Source organism: Pleuronectes platessa, chromosome 22 (assembly GCF_947347685.1).
Source record: "Pleuronectes platessa chromosome 22, fPlePla1.1, whole genome shotgun sequence".
In the NCBI taxonomy this organism is placed as follows: domain Eukaryota; kingdom Metazoa; phylum Chordata; class Actinopteri; order Pleuronectiformes; family Pleuronectidae; genus Pleuronectes; species Pleuronectes platessa.
This window is the reverse complement of record NC_070647.1, coordinates 18,858,681-18,881,674: the sequence shown is the minus strand read 5'-3', so window position 1 is coordinate 18,881,674 and position 22,994 is coordinate 18,858,681. Positions and strand designations below refer to the sequence as shown.

The 22,994-nt window shown below is 46.0% G+C and overlaps 1 protein-coding gene across 1 annotated transcript in view; it reads right to left on the bottom strand.

The window, feature by feature from the left end:
- The window catches only part of flncb (filamin C, gamma b (actin binding protein 280)), a 33,815-nt gene extending 14,016 nt beyond the window's left edge, over positions 1–19,799 (bottom strand). The window contains exons 1-27 of the mRNA XM_053415320.1: positions 19,421–19,799; positions 14,215–14,463; positions 14,030–14,127; positions 13,790–13,940; positions 13,383–13,501; positions 13,222–13,299; positions 12,866–13,028; positions 12,573–12,773; positions 8,152–8,289; positions 7,946–8,072; positions 7,362–7,498; positions 6,733–6,926; positions 6,545–6,658; positions 6,326–6,469; positions 5,781–5,904; positions 5,533–5,693; positions 5,363–5,453; positions 5,119–5,288; positions 4,921–5,038; positions 4,542–4,804; positions 3,817–4,414; positions 3,234–3,404; positions 2,411–2,573; positions 2,181–2,341; positions 1,929–2,096; positions 1,692–1,815; positions 1,452–1,608 (exon numbers count right to left, since the gene is read on the bottom strand). Of these exons, the coding sequence (XP_053271295.1) occupies positions 1,452–1,608; positions 1,692–1,815; positions 1,929–2,096; positions 2,181–2,341; positions 2,411–2,573; positions 3,234–3,404; positions 3,817–4,414; positions 4,542–4,804; positions 4,921–5,038; positions 5,119–5,288; positions 5,363–5,453; positions 5,533–5,693; positions 5,781–5,904; positions 6,326–6,469; positions 6,545–6,658; positions 6,733–6,926; positions 7,362–7,498; positions 7,946–8,072; positions 8,152–8,289; positions 12,573–12,773; positions 12,866–13,028; positions 13,222–13,299; positions 13,383–13,501; positions 13,790–13,940; positions 14,030–14,127; positions 14,215–14,463; positions 19,421–19,799 (4,761 nt within the window). The remainder of the gene's footprint in view (positions 1–1,451; positions 1,609–1,691; positions 1,816–1,928; positions 2,097–2,180; positions 2,342–2,410; positions 2,574–3,233; positions 3,405–3,816; positions 4,415–4,541; positions 4,805–4,920; positions 5,039–5,118; positions 5,289–5,362; positions 5,454–5,532; positions 5,694–5,780; positions 5,905–6,325; positions 6,470–6,544; positions 6,659–6,732; positions 6,927–7,361; positions 7,499–7,945; positions 8,073–8,151; positions 8,290–12,572; positions 12,774–12,865; positions 13,029–13,221; positions 13,300–13,382; positions 13,502–13,789; positions 13,941–14,029; positions 14,128–14,214; positions 14,464–19,420) is intronic.
- Positions 19,800–22,994: the final 3,195 nt, after the last annotated feature.

Here is a 22,994-nt window from a genome sequence, read left to right as displayed (position 1 = left end):
CGAGGGGTGAGACGAGGGGTGAGACGAGGGTAGAGACGAGGGGTGAGGGAGGGTGAGACGAGGGGTGAGACGAGGGGTGAGGGAGGGTGATACGAGGGGTGAGACGAGGGGTGAGACGAGGGGTGAGACGAGGGGTGAGACGAGGGAAGAGACGAGGGGTGAGGGAGGGTGAGACAATGGGTGAGGGAGGGTGAGACGAGGGTAGAGACGAGGGGTGAGGGAGGGTGAGACAATGGGTGATACGAGGGGTGAGACGAGGGGTGAGACGAGGGGTGAGGGAGGGTGAGACAATGGGTGAGGGAGGGTGAGACGAGGGTAGAGACGAGGGGTGAGGGAGGGTGAGACAATGGGTGATACGAGGGGTGAGACGAGGGGTGAGGGAGGGTGATACGAGGGGTGAGACGAGGGGTGAGACGAGGGGTGAGACGAGGGTAGAGACGAGGGGTGAGGGAGGGTGAGACAATGGGTGATACGAGGGGTGAGACGAGGGGTGAGTGAGGGTGAGACAATGGGTGATACGAGGGGTGAGACGAGGGCTGAGGGAGGGTGATACGAGGGGTGAGACGAGGGGTGAGACGAGGGTAGAGACGAGGGGTGAGGGAGGGTGAGACAATGGGTGATACGAGGGGTGAGACGAGGGGTGAGGGAGGGTTAGACAAGGGGTGAGACGAGGGGTGAGACGAGGGGTGAGACGAGGGGTGAGGGAGGGTGAGACAATGGGTGATACGAGGGGTGAGACGAGGGGTGAGACGAGGGTAGAGACGAGGGGTGAGGGAGGGTGAGACGAGGGGTGAGACGAGGGGTGAGACGAGGGGTGAGACGAGGGTAGAGACGAGGGGTGATACGAGGGGTGAGGGAGGGTGAGACGAGGGGTGAGACGAGGGGTGATACGAGGGGTGAGACGAGGGGTGATACGAGGGGTGAGACGAGGGGTGAGACGAGGGGTGAGACGAGGGGTGAGACGAGGGGTGAGACGAGGGGTGACTCAGCGACACAGAAACTGTTTTGATTATTGACGACTCATAAAGTCATAAATCCTCGTTTCAGGCCACGCCCACACATCTGTGCTTTTACTTTTTACTTTGCGAGTTCAAATCATGGAAACTTTAATTCACAGGTTCTGATTTTCCAGCTCATGATCTGTGTTTATCTGTTGATGTCACCTGGTTGAAACCTTCATGGAAACAGAGAATGAACTTCCTGTTCTACAGGAAACGAGTTCAACGAGGTGACGTCAGAGTTTCCTTCAGAACAACAAACTTATTCAGAGTCAATGAAACAGAAAAGTTCCACAGCTCTGAGACGTGAGCAGCAGGAACACGAGGGAACTGAATCTGGTTTCATCTCAAACGTTCTTCACTTCACCAGCTTTTCCTTCACAGCTGGTTTGAAGAACCATTTGAGTTGGAACCTTCATTCTGAGCCGGACTGCGTCAGGACGTGAGCCTCACCAGGATCTGGACGGTGAGCAGTCCCTCTCCAGCGTCCCGGGCATCGATGGTGAACTCCACCGGCAGACTGGCTGGGACCCCTGATGCGTTCAGACCGGGACCGCTGGCTCGAACTTTACTGGCATCGTGAGCCGGTAACGTCTTGATCTTGAACGGACTGAGAAGAGACGTTTGAGACGTTAGACCTCGACCATGAAGACAAAGAGGACGGAATCAGGAACTGATCTGTGCAGCACCGACCTGCGAGGAACCTCCTGGTCGGAGTACTTCACACACACAGTGTACGGGCCATCGTTGGCAGGAGTGTAGTTCACCGTGTGAGTCCCGTCACCGTTGTCGCTGATGCTGATGGGTTCGGTCACACCTGAGGAGAAACGTTTCATCATGTGATCAATCATTGAGGCTGAGGTCTGAGTCCATGGACGTGTCCCTCAGGAATCAGAAGAAGAAGAACCAGTGTGGCTCTCATGGTCTCACCTGTCGGGCCGTAGAGCTGAACCTCCAGCGGAGCGACGCCGGCCTTGCAGCAGTCGACAGTGAACGTCTGGCAGACCTGAGCTCTGACTCCACTTCCTAGTCCAGGACCTGAACATCTCACCTTACTGGGATCCACCAGCTCTCGCACTGGGACCCTGAAAGGACTTCCTGTGACACCAACACTCAGGTGAGTTTCACCCCAGCTGAACTTTTGAAGATCTAAACTCAGGCTCTAATAAGTGGATCCCTCACCTTGGATAGGGAGACCTCCAAACGTGATGTTGACGTCGTAGTCTCCAGGAGTGAAGGGGATGTACTCCACGCTGCAGCTGCCATCTTTGTTGTCTTTACACGACATCTTCGCCTCAGACGGACCCTCTATGGCCAAACCCAGACCCCCGGTGCCTGCTCCCCTGAGGAACAACCAGACGATGAGAAACCAGACAGTGGCGGTCGGACATCTTCAGATGCGTGTCACTGACCTGGTCTCGACGGTGAACCGGTTGGGTTTGTTGACCAGTCCTTCCTCCAGACCTGGACCGTACGCTCGCACTCGACTGGGGTCACAACCCTCCGTCACCGTCACTCTGAACGGACTCTTCGGCAGAGAGACGTCGCCGAACAGAACGTCGATCAGATGTAAACCTGACGACACAACGAGACGAGAATCACAGATCGTCCCTGACACAGAGGAGGAGGCGTCATGATGTCATCACTGCAGGGATCTCAACCATCGTTTGGCAACTTGTGGCTGAGCTCAGCGGTTTGTACGTTAATCACAAACCGTGATGTTCAAGTGAACGTGATGTCACAGGCGGCGCTGGCGGCTGGTGGTTACTAATAGTAACCTCAGTTCTCAGCCGACGTCAGTGAGAAGCTGTTGCTCAAAGGTTCCTGAGAATCTTTGAGATTTAGAACCAACAACCTTTCGCACAAGCATACGTGTGTGTCAGACTGACAGCAGAGCACACGCCTCTCTGAGTATTCCTGTCCCACAATGCACTGGGCATGTCCCAGGTAACTATCAATGGAAAACCATCTGTCTGCAGCTATTTATACCCAGAGTGCATCACTTGCTCGCCAGAGACTCGACTCACTGTCACTGAAACACTTTCATATAATAATCATCATATTCACACTATAAAATAATAAAGTTCACGTCTGGTTTCAGTTGGATCATCTCTTCACTGCGATGTTTTAAAACCCAGCAGCGATTTTACTTCTTTTTTTTTTGTGTTTAACGACGTGAAGAAAAACATCTATAAACCAGCAGCAGCTCTGCAGCCTCCTGCCCCCCCGACTCACCGTCCTCATACGGCGTGTACTCCACCCGGTACGTCCCGTCGCCCTTGTCGGTTATGTAGGCGTCTGTGTTGGCGCCTAACGGGTTGGAGATGCAGGTTTTGATCTGACTGCCACTTTTGTAGAGCGACCGAGCATCGACGATGAAATGTGTGGTGACTTCCCTCAGGACGCCTGGAGACCAGAGACAAATCAAACATTCATCCAGCAGGTGTTGGTCAGGAAACACAGGAAGCAGTCGTCATGTTATTCAGCCTCTGTGCAACATTCACGCTTTTCATAAATGAGTTTTAAAAGAGAAGGAAACATAACGAGGAAAGTTCAAGTTTAAATGAGCTGCAGACTTTATTACGTGTCAGTAAATAAACCAACGAGCGCTGACGTCAAGAAACCGACTTCGGTCCAGAGACGAAGAACATGAACCTCGACCTCCTGACTTCCATCATTGTCTGACCACGACAGAAAAATACTGTATAAATAATAATAAAATAAAACACAGATGACGTTTGAATGATTCATATTTGATGGAGATTTATTTCTTGATTTAATCAAATCAAAAAGTTATCTCTGTAGAGTTTGTTCTCACCTCTGGGTTCGACTCCAGGTCCGTAGACCTCGACTCCGCTGGTGTCCACAGCCGGCTCCACCTGCAGGCGGACGGGGAACGTGGGCACGGCGTGTCCTCCATACTTGATGGTGATGGTGTACATGCCCTGGACCTGTGGGATGTAGGTGATGGAGTAGGTCCCGTCGCTGTTGCTCTGGACGTGAACTTCAGCTTTGGCTCCAGAGTCTGAGATGATCTCGATGGTGAGCTCCGCCTCTCCGGCTTTGGAGCAGTCCACCGTGAACGATCCGTCCTCGTTGACTTTGCCTCGCTCTAGGCCGGGGCCGCTCGCCGTCACCTTGCTGGGATCGAAGGCGGTTTGTACCACGGCCTTGAAGGGGGAGCCGGGGATGTGCTGGTCAGCGAACAGGATATTGATGGCGTACTCACCGGGCTCAGTGGGTAAGTAGGACACCGAACAGGAGCCATCACCGTTGTCCTGACATTCGATCTTTGCTTCGCACGGCCCCTCCACCGTCAACCCCAAACCGCCGGTGCCCGCTCCCTTGGTGTCAATGGCAAAGGGGGCGGGTTTACCCACAACGCCTCCCTGAAGACCTAGACCATAGGCCCGCACCTGGAGGGTTCAGACGAAACAGACGACTCGTTCAGTCTGAGGTTTGAAACTGAGCATTTAACTGTCGGGGGGGGGGGGGGGGGGGGGATCAGATCTTTCCTTCTTCTTCACTTGAAATGCGACTCACCTTGGTCGGGTCGGGCGGCATCACGCTCTCCACAGTGAACGGACTTCCTGGGACGGGGTGTCCGTCGTAGCAGACGTCCAGTCGGAGCAGCCCCTCCTCGGGGGGGATGTATTTCACTGTGTGAAGCTCATTGGCTGTTCCCGACTCAAGCTTGCAGGGGATTGGTCGACGTGACGGGGAAGTGATCTTGACCTCCAGTTTGCCCTGACCTCCAGCTCCTCGTGTACTGATGGTGAACTCCTGATCTTTCCCAACATCCACCTCTTCGTTTAAAAAACAAAGCAGATGATGTTCGCTCAGAGAAACTTATTTTATTGTCATTATTTACATTTGAATAATATATGATTATTGATACTTTTATGTCTGATGTTTGACTTACTGTTGTTAAGCCCTTGAACTTTGACCTTGTTCAGGTCCATAGGCGGCGCCACACTGATGTTAAAGGGACTTTTGGGGATGGGGTCTCCTCCGTGACAAACGGTGACGGACACGTTGCCCTGAGACAAACAGTGGACATGTTTACCGAGCTGCTCGTCTTCATGTTGGAACGCGGATGGCGGAGGAGGCGTGGTCTCACCTGCTGGACGGCCGTGTAGCGGACGGTGTAGGAGTAGTCGTGGTTGTCGATGATCTCGAAGTCTCTGACGGCTTCACCTTTAGTGGCGGCAGTGAAATGAACCTCGGGTTTGGCTTTTCCTGCTCCTTTAGTGTAGATGGTGAAGTGAGTTGGTTTCCCCACCTCGACACCTGAAGGACAGGATATGACATCATGAGGCTCAGGTTTTACTGCTCACTTTCTTTCTTTAGAGATTCTCTCTCACCGGTTTTACTCAGTCCAGGTCCTTCTGCTCGGACTTTAGCTGCATCATGGGAGGGATCCACCTTTATTCTGAAGGGGCTGATGGGTATTTCCTGTTGTAACATAAAAGGTGAGGGGTGCGTCCAGGCGAGCTCAGTGTTGTTTTTCAGAGGTCGTGAACCTGCGTCTCACCTGATCAGCGAACAGGACCATGATGGTGTACTGTCCGGGACCCGGGGGCGTGTACTTCACCGTGAACGTGTCGTTGTCGTTCTTGATGATGTCGAAGTCGATGTCGGCCTCGGCAGCTCCGACCACGCCTGGAGCACATTTGATCCCGATGCTGACGTCACCTGCAGGAAGAAAAGAGCGTTTTCAGGAATGAAGTGATAACAAACGTAATTATTAAAACATTATGAAGAAGTAAAAGAGAATCCGACCCTGGCCGGCCTCGCTGCAGTCCACGGTGAAGTACGTGGGCTCGTTGGCCTTCAGTCCCGAGTTCTCCACGCCTGGACCGTGAACCTTCACGTTCTCCGGGTGGCTGCCTTCACCGATCGTCACCTGGTCCGCAACATTACATTTTATATGTATATATATTTCTGACGCCTTTGTTTTTGCTATTTGACACATTGTATTATTATTGTTTCTATGATGTTAATTCAAAGTATCAACTTATCAACAAATAAACAACAACAGATAAGTGAATAACCTTTGATAATTTCACATTGCTTCATATAAATCGGAGAACCTCAGGGTTCTAGCCTGGGTCCTCTTTGGTTCTCTCAAAATAAACATCAAAATTGTTCAAATATATGAATATGTGAATATGTACAAATGATTGTATCTGTGAAATGATCCTTTAAATATTCAATATAATAGATCTTAAGAGATTATGACTCGTAGCTTTGCTGTCTCAGTGTTTAAACTAGTTTTGATTTTCAAACATCAGTGTAAAGGTGTTTGAGCGGCCGAGGCCTCGTACCCTGAACGGGCTGCTGGGGACGTTGACCTCGCCCCAGGTCACGATGATGGTGTGTTTGATGGGTTTAGTGGGAATATAAACGCAGAGGAAGGTGCTGTCCTCATTTTCTGTGATCTGTATGTCGATGGGGAAACCCTCGGCGTCCTGGAAACACAAACACGTCACGTAGCTGCATCACGGCAGAAGAACGAGGTTTGATCCGAACAGGCAGAAGGTCACCTGAGCGTAGAGCTTCAGTTCCCCTCGTCCGGCTCCGTGAGCATCGATGGTGAAATCCGCCGGTTTGTTGACGATGCAGCCGAGAGGCTCCAGACCGGGACCGTAACATTTCACCTGAGGACGTCCCACACGTTATTAACAGTCAACACTTTACATGTGTGAAATCATTTGAAGGTTTGTGGTGGAACCTTCTCTGGGAAGATGTCGTTGGCAGCAGAGAGGATGTGAGCCATGAAGGGACTGTCCTTGATGTCCTCGTCGTCACAAATGACGTGGACGGCGAAGTCGCCGGGTTCAGTCGGCCAGTAACGAACGTCACATGATCCGTCACCTTTGTCGTCACACTCGATCTTAGCTTGAGACGGGCCCTCGATGGAGAAACCTGTAACAACACGTGAGTCACTTCACTTCTCTAGGGTTCATCCTCAGGGGAGCAGGGGTGTGATGGGTGCATCTTTAAGTTGAATTTTTATATTTCATGTAAAGTTCTATGGATTAAATTCTCTGAGACACAGAATATAAATCAATATAGTTTTTACCAGCTCAAAAACATATATCATGTTAAAAACTTTACGTAGTACAGCGTCCGTCCATTATGTCTCTGTTTGCTGATGACACTGCTGTTTATCTGTTTTCCCTGGAATAATATGAAGCTATGAAAAACACAGACGTCCTACTGTCTCAGTTTTCTGTGACAAAACAGAAAGAATTTTACTTTCAAAACGTAAGACCTGTGCAGTGACGCTTCTAAAATCAAAGATATTGGGTCAAAGGTTCCCGGTGGTAGCCTGCGTGGTGATGATTGGTCAACACGTACCGAGCGTCCCCACCTCCGTCCCGATGGCCTCCACCACAAAGTCCGCACTCTTCCCCACCGCCCCGGTCTCCAGCCCCGGGCCCCAGGCCCTCACCTTCTGAGGCCCCGCCTCCTCACCGACCTGCACTTCAAACGGACTGAAGACGTAACGTTAGACATTATTATTACACATTACAGATTTAACTGATACATAATCATCTGCCATGCTCAAAAGATATCAAATATATTTTAATACCGAAAACTAGAACGAGAATGTAGTTAACAGCATAGTATAAACAAATCATGTAAATGCATTAATTCAGTCATTTTACAAAGATTTGTTCTGCTGGTCAGAAAAAAAATGGAATCAATAAAACATGACGACATTTTTGATATGAGTCCAAACTAATCAAGTCCTTAAGATTTTTAAAAAAAGAAAAAATGTAACATGTTTCATGAAACTTGCAGAATATTGTTAACCTCTGGAGTTCCTCATGGCTCGATGCTAGATCCTTAATAATTCAGTGTTTACATGAAATGATAAATATAATAACTGGAACATTTCAATTGCAACAGGATGTGCTGCCGGCGGGTCGGTGGCTCACCTGCGGGGGATGCTGTGTCCTCCCCACGTGATGGTGACGATGTATTTTCCCATCATGATGGGATAATAATTACACTCAAACACACTGGTTTCCACCTCCAGGACCTTCACCGGCTCCTCCAGGCCGTCTGAGTTCAGGATAGAAACATCAATCTGACTGAAAGTGGCCAACAAATCCAAAGTGATCACTGAGTGGTGGCGTCTTACTTGGTCCCTGCACGGAGACTTCCAGTTCCCCGCTGCCGCCGCCTTTAGTGTAAACTTTAAAATCTGCCACGTCGTTCACCCTCAGACCTTTCGGCTGCAGACCGCGGCCCGACGCCCGGCAGGCGTTCGGGTTGCAGGCTGTTGACCAATCAGGAGCAGACGCAGGACACGGATTAGAGGAGGAACAGGGAACTAGCAAAAAGACCCAATCTGAGTCCAACTTCACGAGCTGATGTGAAACAGAAACAACTGGTGCGAGTTTAACAATAAGATCGGATTTTTATTTATTTGTTTATTTCAGGAAACTACCTGAGGGAGATGAAAGATTTCCTTTAGGTTAATTAATTATTACATATTTAGAGATTTCATATCTTTGACTTTAAAAAACAAATTATTACCCAAGACATTAGGTTTTTATCAGTGTTTACAAAAGACAAATTATAACATTTCAAAATAAATGTATTAGAATTTACTGACTCTAGTTCACCTTAATTTGAAATGGGATTTTATATAATAATTTCATAATAAAATGTTCAATCTGAATGTTTCTATGAAGTAAAAAACACATACGAATTATTTAAACAATAAACTGACAATAGACCATAAATTACATTTTTCATTATTACTTTCAATCCTGAATCCCCAAATTAAACCTGAACTGTTAGTGAGGCTGAAAGAAACAAGCAGCAAAGATGAAGTGAGATGAAGCGGAGGAGGAGGAGGAGGAGGAAGAGGGGGAAGAGGAGAAGAAGGACTAGGACAAGGAGGAGGAAGAGGAAGAGGAGGAAGAGAAGGACAAGGAGGAGGAAGAGGAGGAGGAGGAGGAGGAAGAGGAGGAAGAGAAGGACAAGGAGGAGGAAGAGGAGGAGGAAGAGGAGGGAAGAGAAGGACAAGGAGGAGCTGCAGGTTCAGACTGAATCCAACCATCTTAAATAAATAAAATAATAACAGAAGCAGGTGTTAGATGGAGGAAGAAGAGTCACTGAAGCTGAAGCAGGTGATGACGATAATTATTCACATGTAAAGGTCACATACTGTTTAATAAGAGGCCACAAGTTAATTAAAAATAAAATAAGAGGTTTATAAAGGGGCGGGGGCTTAAAATTTAAATTGACAATATATTTATATTTAAAATAAATTTAAGAATTTTAATTTCTTTATGTAAAAACAAAGATTTTCTGAGTTTATTCAGTGACGTCTTTGTTCAAATTAACATTATGAAATTAACATCTAATAACATTTTATGTCTAAACTTTCAGACACTTTAATTAAAATCATCTAAAAGTACGTGGCTGTAATATAATTTATTATAATATATAATATAATGATCAGAATTGTATGAGTCTCGTGAGTTTCTCTGTATCTTAGCAATCATTAAAAAATTGTTGATGAATAAGTAGAATTAGGTAGAACTTGTAAAATACATATTTTCCAAATTGGCTCTAATCAAAATATCTGCCGATAAATGTGTTCTCAACAAATGAAACATGTTTTAAAAATGTTTCTGAGCTGAAGATATAAAAGTCTGTTGATCAGCATCTTTAGTTAAAGTGGCATTAATCCCTGAGAGAGGCTCCGCCCCCCCACAGCCGCTCAGGGTGGCAGTGAAGACGAAGCAGCTGCTGCACATGCTGCAAACAGGAAACGCAGAGAGGTGGAGGCAGGATGTTTGAGTTCAGGTGGAAGGAAACCAGGTGAGCCCAGCCCTGCCCTCAACCCCGCCCCCTCGCCTCTACTAACTTGGTCGCCTGGGTTTGGGCGGCGTTGGAGGGGGGGCTCTCCGTGTCCTGTCTGAGGGAGGGGTGCGAGTGGACTGAGGTACCATCTGCACCGGAGAGCCGGGAGGTGGGGCGCTCTGTGGAACTGCAGGAGGGAACAACAGTGATGACAGATGTACAGTGCCTTGCATAAGTATTCACCCCCTTTGGACTTTTCTACATTTTGTCATGCTATAACCACAGATTAAAATTTATTTCATCGTGAGTTTATGTAATGGACCAACACAAAATAGTGCATCATTTGGAAGTGGGGGGAAATATTACATGGATTTCACAATTATTTACAAATAAAAATCTGAAAAGTGTTGAGTGCATATGTATTCACCCCCTTTACTGTGAAACCCCTAACAAAGATCTGGTGCGACCAATTGCATTCACAAGTCACATTTGCAAGTCACATAATTAGTAAATAGGGTCCACCTGTCTGCAATTTAATCTCAGTATAAATACACCTGTTCTGTGACGGACTCAGAGTTTGTTGGAGATCATTACTGAACAAACAGCATCATGAAGACCAAGGAGCTCACCAAACAGGTCAGGGATAAAGTTGTGGAGAAATATGAAGCAGGGTTAGGTTATAAAAAAATATCCAGAGCTTTGAACATCTCTCTGAGCACCATAAAATCCATCATAAGAAAATGGAAAGAATATGGCACAACCGCAAACCTACCAAGAGGAGGCCGTCCACCCAAACTGAAGAGTCGGACAAGGAGAAAATGAATCAGAGAAGCAACCAGGAGGCCCATGGTTACTCTGGAGGAGTTGCAGAGATCCACAGCTGAGGTGGGAGAATCTGTCCACAGGACAACTATTAGTCGTCTACTCCACAAATCTGGCCTTTATGGAAGAGTGGCAAGAAGAAAGCCATTGTTGAAAGGGATCCATAAAAAATCCCGTTTGGAGTTTGCCAGAAGCCATGTGGGAGACACAGCAAACATGTGGAAGAAGGTGCTCTGGTCAGATGAGACCAAAATTGAACTTTTTGGCCTCAATGCAAAACGCTATGTGTGGCGAAAACCCAACACTGCCCATCACCCTGAGCACACCATCCCAACAGTGAAACATGGTGGTGGTAGCATCATGCTGTGGGGATGCTTCTCTTCAGCAGGTACAGGGAAACTGGTCAGAATAGAGGGAAAGATGGATGGAGCCAAATACAGGGAAATCCTTGAAGAAAATCTGATGCAGTCTGCAAAAGACTTGAGACTGGGGCGGAGGTTCATCTTCCAGCAGGACAATGACCCTAAACATACAGCCAGAGCTACAAAGGAATGGTTTGGATTAAAGAATGTTAATGTCTTAAAATGGCCCAGTCAAAGCCCAGACCTCAATCCAATAGAGAATCTATGGCAAGACTTGAAGATTGCAGTTCACAGACGGTCTCCATCCAATCTGACTGAGCTTCATCTTTTTTGCCAAGAACAATGGACAAACCTTTCCATCTCTAGATGTGCAAAGCTGGTAGAGACATACCCCAAAAGACTTGCAGCTGTAATTGCAGCGAAAGGGGGTTCTACCAAGTATTGACACAGGGGGGTGAATACTTATGCACCCAACAGATGTCAACTTTTTTGTTCTCATTATTGTTTGTGTCACAATAAAATTTATTTTGCACCTCCAAAGTACTATGCATGTTTTGTTGATCAAACGGGAAAAAGTTTATTTAAGACTATTTGAATTCCAGTTAGTAACAGTACATAATGGGAAAAAGTCCAAGGGGGGTGAATACTTATGCAAGGCACTGTAGATATAAGAGGAAAGACGCCTCCGCACCAGCAGGTGGCGCTGCTGCAAGACCAGAACCAGGAAGACAAGAGTTCTTTGTTTCAATCCCAAACAAGTTCCAAGTCCAGATTTTAAAATCATAAATCAAGAGTCAACTCCAGAGTACTCCACAGTACTCCCCAGTACTCCACAGTACTCCCAAGTACTCCAGTACTCCAAAGTACTACACAGTACTACACAGTACTACACAATACGACAGTACTCCACAGTACTCCACAGTACTCCAGTACTCCACGGTACTACACAGTACTCCACAGTACTCCACAGTACTCAAGTACTCCACAGTACTCCACAGTACTCCACAGTACTCTAACTACAGTATCGTCGGGGGTGAAGAATGCAGAAATCTAAAAAAAAGCATCTGTCTCGAGTCCGGATCCGATGATCCCGACTCTAAACCTGAATCCTGACTGAGAACAAAGCCAAAACAAACGAGTACGGAATCAAAGAGAACCAGGTTCAAAGTTCAAGATCCTTTATCTAAACTTTATCTAAAACTAAAGTCAAGTCCGCCCTTACCTCTGCCGACAGACCAATGAGGGAGGGGCCTGTGGATACGATGAACAGTTTCAACTAATCAAACATAAGAACTGAGTTGCGACTGTCCAATCAGATCCAGACTGAGCGTCATCTTTCATACGCTCATTTTAAACCTTTGTCTGGTTAGAAACCGGATGCTACAGGAGGGTGGGTCAAACTTCATCCTTCTGATTATTAGATGAGGAAAGAACAAACATTACATTTCAGACATAAAATAAAGACAGTTTTTTAATCTGTTAAAATCCTCCTGGTTTCAGTTTAAACTTAGAAGAAACTTCAGACTCCAGCAGAACTGAACCAGAGCTGTGGGACACCTACCCTCACAGATGTGGACAGTGAAAGGACTTGTGGGAATCTGCTGCCCGGCAAAGGTCACGCATACGGTGTGCGCCCCCTCCAGGACGGGAACATAGGTGCAGCGGAAAATACTGTCCCCTTTGTTTTCCAGGACAATCTCCACTGTGTCCCTGCGACCGTTAGAGTCCACGATGATGACGCCCACGTCTCCGGCTCCCGCCCCTTGAGGACGGACAAGGAGACGTTTCCACACTTTGTCTTTGTTTGTTTCTCAGATGAATTGAAGTTGTTTAAAGCAACAGTTCAGTTTTTACCTGCTGTGTAAATATCAAAGTACGTCGGCTTGTTGGCCACGTTCCCCGTCGTCTGCAGCCCCGGCCCGCGGGCCTGGACTCTGCTCGGGTCGCCCATGGCCTTGGAAACGTTCACGATGAAGGGACTTCTGTCAATGTCCTGCCCAGCGAACAGCACCTTCACCTGGTCAGAGAGGGAATCACAGGCATGTCAGGTTTATTTCTTACAGACTTAAAACCAGTTTGATCGTGAATCTAACATTTTATCAGATGATGTTAAATCTTCTGAAGATGTTCACATTCCGTTCTGTTCACTGAAGACGACCATGAGAGGAAAGCTGAGGAGTACGTGAACCTTTGAATGGAGTTTTTCTCACCTTATGAAGCCCCTCCACTTTGGGCAGGTAGACCACAGAGTAGGTTCTGTTCCTGTCGTTGTTGGGGATGACTCGAGCCTGACGGACACACAGACCAGAGACTGACTGAACTTATTCTGTTTTAACCATTTAATTTATTTAAGAGTGACGAGAGTTCCCACCTCCTCCGTATGTCCCTCAGGATCCTCCACGTAAACCAGAACCTCACCCAGTCCGGCCTCCACCGTCTCCACCAGGAACTCTGCTGCTTTCAGAACCATGTTCCCTCGAGGTTCGATACCTGAGACACGATGAAGGGTTAGCAAATTTACTCAAATTCTTCGTAAAATGGAGCCGACAAAGTTCTGATGAATTTATCAACAAATATCAGTTAATCATCAGCGCAAAAGGAGACAGAAATGTTTTCATTATGAATAACACAGATCTAGCGGCGAGCCGAGAACAGAACCCAGAGGAACCTCACAGGTCAAAGGTCCAGTGTCATCATCACACCTGAGTTTGATCTGTGGAATGTTTTAAAACGTCAGGAAACACGTAAATAAGAAAAGAGACGAGTGTGTTTTCTCACCAGGTCCGAAAGCTTTGGCTCTTTTCGGGTGCAGAGTCTTTGCCCTCAAGGGGGCGCCGGGCTTTAGTTTGGATTTAGGGAACTGAGACAGGTAGGTCATCACAGAGTGCTCGTCCACGTTTGGGTCGACAATCTCCTCTGGAGCGATCACCTGAAGAAGAACCACAACACGACGACAATGTTTAATCCTGAGGATGCAGACACACACATATACCGGATTGGTGTTTTTGTTTGTGTTACCTGTGGAACTCCGAGCCAATCGTCGGCCTGCTGCATGGCCTCTCTGGCGTTCTCCACCGGCTGACTGGGATCCCATGTTTCCCAGTCTGGACACAAACCTGAAATCCTCACAGTCATCAGTTTCTCCTGAAGCTGATTATTGATTGATTATTGATTAGCCTGTGTATCAGAGCTCTGGGGCTCACCGGGGGCACAGTTGTCCACCAGTGCTCCGAGCGCCTTCCCGTCCCTCCAGTCTCGGTGGAAGTTGGTGATGGGGAGCTGCGGCACCTTGTTCTGGATCCAGCCCAGCAGACGCTGCTTTGGCGTCAGTTTCTTCGCGTCCTCGTCGTCCTCGTCCTCCCACATGGGCATGGAGATGGAGTAGTGGAGGATCAGGGTCCAGATCAGACCCAGGATCAACTTCAGGTTCCCGTCCACGATCGCCTTAGAGTCTGAGGGACAGAGGACAGGGGGAGATGTTACCACCCATCATCTACAGGTTAGGAGTTGTGTTTGTGAGCTCATTGTGACGTTTGTTATAAAGTCATCTTTTCTTCACTCCTACAGCAACACAATCTGAAGTGCGTATCTTCTTTTCACCACATGAACTCTGATGGGTCGACCAATCACAGCCTGACCCACTCAGTAGGTTTTAACACACACAGACAAGTTAACTTCTGGGACCATGAACCTGCCTGAACTCCACAGACGCTTCCAACATGTTCGAGTCAACTGACGCCACCATGACAACCATCCAGAAAATGATCAGAAGTTTGATCCACAATAAAAAATAAACTTTGCAGTTACAACAGTGAACTAAAGTTTCACAACAGTCTCCACATCGAGTCCTTTTTATTTCCATACTTGAGTCGATTAGGACAAAATTACTTTATGGGTTTAATAATGTGATTTGGAACTTGGACTCTTTTGAGTCGTTGAAGTGAAAGTTCTTTGCAGACGACACCTGACTCTTCGTTTACGCTCACTTCTGCGCTTCATGTCGTGTGTTCATATGTTTCTACATAAAATACAAACAAACAACTTTTCTGTATAATAAAAGTTTTCATATCAACATAAACGGATTCAAATCAGCTCATTTTAATCAGACAACATATAAATCTGTTCATACGTCAGCTGACTCATACTCCCATCAGCCCTTTCACCTGAACTGAGGACTGAGGTGAAGCTCAGCTTTCCTCTTTCCTCCAGAGTGTTGACAATGAGTGTGTGTGTGGACCTGACTTTGTGAGTCTCTGTGGAAAAAACCTGTTCACAATCTTAAAATCATATTTTCCCTCTGAGCTCAGATATTCAACACACACACAGGAAGCTGGAGTCCAGAGATTAGTCAGGTCCAGTGTTCACAGAGGAAATGTTGTGATGGAGTGTCACTGTAATCTTTCCCCAGGAAACAGGAGATGTTAGTTCACACACACACACACCAGACGCACACGCGCACACACACACACACACACAAACACACACACAGCAGATGGACAGCGGCTGTATAAATGTGTGTTTTTTTTTTTCCTGAAAAACCCAGTGTCCAACTTCACAAAGAGCTGAGCTATTTAAAGACACACACACACACACACACACACACACACACACACTTACACTAAACACTTTTTTAAAATAAAAAAGTGTGTGTGTGTGTGTGTGTTGACCCTCCAGCTGTTGGTTCAAATGCCTCAGACCAACTGTGACGACAGCTGACACACACACACACACACACACACACACACACACACACTCACACACACACACACACACACACACACACACACACACACACACACACACACACACACACACACACACACACACACACAGGCCACATTCATCCCCCCCTCCCCCCCGTGTCATGTGTTGGGGGGTGATGACAGTGAGGAGAATCTTTGTTGTTCAGATTCAAACTGAACTTTATTGATGAGGCAGCAGTGTGACAGTCAGCAGATCCCCCCCCCCCCCCTACACACACACAGGTTTCCTCTGATGTCATCACACAGTCTGTGAGTTGAGGTGAAGATGTAAAGACACAGTTTGACTGATCCAGAGTCAGTGCAGCTGGTGAAGGTTCAGCAGCTGAACAGATGAGACGGATCCAGGACCAGCTGAGGATTTCATCTTCTTCACAAAGTGAATTAAACTCTTTATATTATTACTGATATGTTCTGATGTTGAATCATGAACTGATTCATACGTGATGTGAACATGAGACACTCGATTCAGATTGTGATTCATGAACGAGTGGAAACACGAAGCTGCTTCAGACAGTTTCTGTTCAAAGAGCCGACCTCTGACCTCTGACCTCTGACCCACACATCGTCAGAACACTCGTCAGATACAAACCGGATTCAGTCGAGGATTTAAAAGCCTCCTCTTCACCTGCGTTCACGTTACGGCAGCATCGAACCTTTTCACCACTCGAGCCCTGAGCTCCCACAGCCTGTTGTTCATGTGTTCAGTTCCATCGATTTGTCCTCGGAGATTTATTCACTGCTAATAACGTTTCTTTGGTAGTTTTGCTCTTGTTGAGTTAAGAACAGTGTGTGTGTGTGTGTGTGTGTCTGTGTGTGTGTGTGTGGGGGGGGGGGGGTCCTGGCCTCACTTTAACATTCCTGTGAGCTGACGGCTTCAACACATGTGAATCATTACACAGTCAGAATATTTTCATGTTTAAATCAATTCAAACAACAAAGTTCTTCTTCCATTAAATCTGATCCACAGACTTTCATATGATTCATATTTTCAATGTTGTGATTCACTGATCAAACCTCAGCTGATCCAGAACACGTCTCAGTGTGTCTCAGTCAGTTTGTCTCAGGTCTATTTCCAGCAGCTGTAGGTGGAGCAGAGCTCAGCTGTCCTGCCATCAATCACCCCCCCCCCTGCAGAGTCACAACATGTGAACAACACGGTTAAAGAGTTTCACTGGAATTCAAAAGTTTGACAAACCCAGTGTAAACATACATGAACCAGTTTAAACTCTGACTTGTCCAGTCAACATTTAAATGATGGAGGTGAAACTGGATCAGAGGAAACTGGATCTCAGTTTCCTGTTGGAAAAGTTAACAGCTTCAGTCCACCCACTTCCTGGTTCCTGAACCCCTTCCAGCTTCAATCCACCCACTTCCTGGTTCCTGAACCCCTTCCAGCTTCAATCCATCCACTTCCTGGTTCCTGAACCCCTTCCAGCTTCAATCCACCCACTTCCTGGTTCCTGAACCCCTTCCAGCTTCAATCCACCCACTTCCTGGTTCCTGAACCCTTTCCAGCTTCAATCCATCCACTTCCTGGTTCCTGAACCCCTTCCAGCTTCAATCCATCCACTTCCTGGTTCCTGAACCACTTCCAGCTTCAGTCCACCCAGTTCCTGTTTCCTAATCCACTTCCAGCTTCAGTCTTATCACTTCCTGTTTCCTGAACCACTTCCAGCTTCAGTCACATCACTTCCTGTTTCCTGAACCACTTCCAGCTTCAGTCTCATCACTTCCTGTTTCCTTAACCACTTCCAGCTTCAGTCTCATCACTTCCTGGTTCCTGAACCACTTCCAGCTTCAATCCATCCACTTCCTGGTTCCTGAACCACTTCCAGCTTCAGTCACATCACTTCCTGTTTCCTGAACCACTTCCAGCTTCAGTCACATCACTTCCTGTTTCCTGAACCACTTCCAGCTTCAGTCTCATCACTTCCTGTTTCCTGAACCACTTCCAGCTTCAGTCTCATCACTTCCTGGTTCCTGAACCACTTCCAGCTTCAATCCATCCACTTCCTGGTTCCTGAACCACTTCCAGCTTCAGTCTCATCACTTCCTGGTTCCTGAACCACTTCCAGCTTCAGTCCACTCACTTCCTGTTTCCTAATCCACTTCCAGCTTCAGTCTCATCACTTCCTGTTTCCTGAACCACTTCCAGCTTCAGTCTCATCACTTCCTGGTTCCTGAACCACTTCCAGCTTCAATCCATCCACTTCCTGGTTCCTGAACCACTTCCAGCTTCAGTCTCATCACTTCCTGGTTCCTGAACCACTTCCAGCTTCAGTCCACTCACTTCCTGTTTCCTAATCCACTTCCAGCTTCAGTCTCCTAACTTCCTGTTCCCTAATCCACTTCCAGCTTCAGTCCCATCACTTCCTGTTTCCTGAACCACTTCCAACTTCAGTCTCATCACTTCCTGTTTCCTGAACCACTTCCAGCTTCAGTCTCATCACTTCCTGTTTCCTGAACCACTTCCAGCTTCAGTCTCATCACTTCCTGGTTCCTGAACCACTTCCAGCTTCAATCCATCCACTTCCTGTTTCCTGAACCACTTCCAGCTTCAGTCTCATCACTTCCTGGTTCCTGAACCACTTCCAGCTTCAGTCCACTCACTTCCTGTTTCCTAATCCACTTCCAGCTTCAGTCTCATCACTTCCTGTTTCCTGAACCACTTCCAGCTTCAGTCTCATCACTTCCTGGTTCCTGAACCACTTCCAGCTTCAATCCATCCACTTCCTGGTTCCTGAACCACTTCCAGCTTCAGTCTCATCACTTCCTGGTTCCTGAACCACTTCCAGCTTCAGTCCACTCACTTCCTGTTTCCTAATCCACTTCCAGCTTCAGTCTCCTAACTTCCTGTTCCCTAATCCACTTCCAGCTTCAGTCCCATCACTTCCTGTTTCCTGAACCACTTCCAGCTTCAGTCTCATCACTTCCTGGTTCCTGAACCACTTCCAGCTTCAATCCATCCACTTCCTGGTTCCTGAACCACTTCCAGCTTCAGTCTCATCACTTCCTGGTTCCTGAACCACTTCCAGCTTCAGTCCACTCACTTCCTGTTTCCTAATCCACTTCCAGCTTCAGTCTCCTAACTTCCTGTTCCCTAATCCACTTCCAGCTTCAGTCCCATCACTTCCTGTTTCCTGAACCACTTCCAACTTCAGTCCCAATGGTACTTTCATGTGTCCCCATCTCAGAAGGCTCTGGTTCAGGCTCTGGTCCAGGTTCTGGTCTAGGGCCTGGTCCAGGCTCTGGTCCAGGTTCTGGTGTAGGGCCTGGTCCAGGTTCTGGTTCAGGCTCTGGTCCAGGTTCTGGTTCAGGCTCTGGTCCAGGCTCTGGTCCAGGTTCTGGTCCAGGCTCTGGCCACTGGCATGTGATGTCAATCATCAATCAACTGATCAGTGATCAATGAGATTTGCTGTCATGACAACAGGATGCTTTGTGAACAAAGTATTTATATTTATATTTATAATAAAGGATTTCCCTCTCAGGTGACTGACAGGTGCGTCACTAACCTGTGGACCAATCAGCAGCTTCAGAAAGCTGCGTAAAGTGTTCGTGTTGTTGCGTGTCCGTGTGCTGTTGCGTGTGCGTGTTGACGCGTGTGCGTGTTGTTGCGTGTGCGTGTTGACGCGTGTGCGTGACTCACCGATGGACACGAGCCGGATGTGCTCTCTCTCCAGGAACTCCAGCGCCACGGACACGTTCTCCAGCTTCATCTGCCTGAAGTTGGGTCTGTTGTGGTACTTCCGGTACATCTTCTTCTGGCTCAGCACCTCCAGCAGCCCGATGAGCTTCAGCCCGTCGCTCAGGTCCTTCTGCAGGTCGCTGATCCGCTTGTTCATCACCTTCAGGTGCTCGTTGCACCAGCGCGTGAACGTGTTCTGCTGGATCTTCTTCCACGGAGCGTCCTCCGCCAGGTCCTTCTCCGTGGCCGGCATCTCCTCCTCCTCCTCCCCGGTGTCTGCGGGGCCTTGGTACAACTGCGGCGGCAGCTGCGGCTCCAAGAAGCCGCTGTTACTCATCATGGTGCCGCCTCCTCCGGACCCGGAGCGGAGCGGAGAGAGGAGGAGAGAGGAGAGAGGAGGAGAGAGGAGGAGGACACGAGGAGCTCAGGGGAGGACACTATTCTCCAAAGTTTGCGTAAGCGTCTAAATGTGCGCTGTCAAAGATCTGATCCAGAGTCAGTGGATCAGTGCGCAAAGTTACGATAAGGGTTAGGGGTTTCCAGGAGGAGAGACCAGAAAACAGAGAGAGGAGGAGGAGAAGAAGGAGGAGAAGAAGGAGGAGAAGAAGGAGAAGACAGGGGCCGTGTGTTCCTCCGGACTCTCTCGGGCTCTGTGGCCGGCAGAGACGGGCGGTGGGCGGCTCAACGGCCTGAGGTCAGTCGGGACAGCTGCTGGGGGGGGGGAGAGAGAGAGAGAGAGAGGGAGGTAGAGAGAGAGAGAGAGAGAGAGAGAGAGAGAGAGAGAGAGAGAGAGAGAGAGAGAGAGAGAGAGAGAGAGAGAGAGAGAGAGAGAGAGGTTTAAAAAGCTCAGCCACTGAGCTCCACTCTCAGGAATGTCACACAGCTCATTGGGGCGGGGACACCCCCCCCCCCCCCCCCAACCCCTGACACCATGGAGTATTTATACTCCTCGAGAGGGGGAGACACCAGGAGAGAGACACCAGGGGGACAGACAAGGGGGGAGACACTGGGGGGGGACACACGTGCCTCATGATACTTACACTAATACAATGCCTGACTGTTATGAAACAATAACAACTTCTGCGTTATGTTATAATGAATCTGTAAAGTTACATAATGTGGAGATTCAACCTAAAAACACAATGAATCACAAAATGAAATAACACAGAGTAACATTGAACATAACAAAGACACAACATAATGTAACAATATGGCAAACAACATTTTGTATGATGGAAGAATTAAATCGTTGAACCATATTGAGGATAAAGAACTAACACACACACACATACACCTAACAGACTAACACACACACACACACAGGAAGTCACACACACCTGATAGCCTAGCAAGCAGCCATATGTTAATATCAAAACATTCAGTATGAATTCCACAGTAACACATCAAACTTTGTGTTTAAGAACCAAACGACAACAGAAATGATTTGATAATATTATTTATGGATGAACAATAATATAATAAACTGATAAACATCTGCTGCATTTACTGCTGCATTTCTTTACAAACATTTGACCAAAGCTTTTCAAGTGAAACACAAACTATCACCAGGAAATAAGGAAAGATTCAGTTTCATGTTACCAAATCATTTTTTATACAAACATTCATAATTAACAACCTGTAACAGGATAAACTGAGTTTGTCTCATCAAACACATGAAGTTACACATTTATTGTAAAATGAAATCTTCTGACCCCCCCGGTCGGTTCCACAAGAAACACACAGATCAACTTAAATCTAATAATAATAAGTCTTAGATCGAACTTATGAGAACAAATCAAATGTTCGACTCTGGAGTTCATAAACCAAATATCATAAAACGACCTTGTATTATATTTTTGTATTAATCTACATTTAATAAGTCGCAGATTTGCCTACAATACTCAAGTTATCATGAATATTTTCATCATTATATTAACTGGTTCCATACATTTTGCTAAATTTTCTCATTATTTAGATGTTGGATTGAAATCTTTACTGTTTTAAATTGATTTTGTATTATTTTCATTTTCTATTGGAGAGAAAACGCAGGAGATTCATCAGAACATTTTGACTCGCGACTTTAATTAAACTATGAACACACTAAACACCATGTGTCTGTATACAGATAATTATGTATGAATTTAATTAACTCATGCAAAACTTTATAAACGTTTAAATGACACGTGCTGTTTATCATTGAGAAGAATATAAGTTATAACCTTAAATCAATATGCTGCTTATTATATTATTATTAAATATGTTTAAATTCCTTCAGCTTGTTAAACGATTGATTTCAAACCTTGAAGTCACTTCCTAATCGATTGAACCCGGGAGGTTTTATGACTGAAAATCATAATAATTATCTGGTAAAAGTTCACAGGCATCTTCACAACATCACAATCATTTAATCATCAGATTAAAATTCTGTCATTATTTGGTCACAACTTCGAAGTAAAATGTAAAAATTCATTCAAAGATTGAAACTGTGCAAAAATAAGAGGAAGTGGGATTTTATCATCGATTTAAAGCTACGAACTCTGAACAAAATAAAAACGTCTTCAGAGTTTGAACAAACTAAAATGTAAACAAACGCAGATGAGTTCCTGTTTACAGATTCACACTGAAGCTTCGGCTCCGAGCTGGGGCCTCTTCTCTTCATCGTTAAAAAGGTCTCGGTTTTATGCTCATTCTGAAGAAACCTGCTTATTTCATGTTAAGTCTATTTTTATATTAAATATGTTGATAAATGATCCATTACTGAAGTTGATGGTTTTCATGCAGAATATCTTTATAAACAGAAACACTGTAAAATGTGATGAATTTAAATTCAGGAGAAGCAGGAATTTGTTTTAATTAATCAATAAAGGTTTTTTAGTAACTTAAACTTTTTTAAAATTATTAAATTATTTTTTAAATATAAAGTTTTACTGACATATTTAGTCACTAAGCAGTAAAATGGTTTTCTCCAACAAATAATAATTTCTCAGTTTTATGATCAGTCCCCCCCACACAAACACAAAATCATTAAATAAATAAAATTTTGTTTGTAAATCTGACACAGTGAAATCAGTCAAATAATCTGATGCATCTCTAAGATACTTAGATTTAAAATAAAGTGCTTTTTAACTCCAGTGAATGTTCACATTGGTTCTGTTGCAACACACAAATACAAACATTTTAATCATCTATTAAGGACAATAAAGCTGATTTAATTTTCTTTCCATTATTCAGCTTTTTTCCCTTTATGCTACATAAACTGATGATTTTTAACAAACAACATTCAACATTAATCCGGAAACAAGATTTGTCCTAAAAACTCTAAATCTGAATTCTGTTCAAATTCCCTTTATCATTGTAAAATGTTCTTTATCAGCAACACTATTTTGTATTTTTGAGCTGAAATAATTTGTTGAATTAAAAAGGTGATTATCGTTGAAATATTTTCTTTGTAGAACTTTTGGTTTTTTGTTTAAATTATTTTTAAACAAAAGTTTATTACAGCTCTGACCTGCAGGGGGAGCTGAAGAGTTCTTAA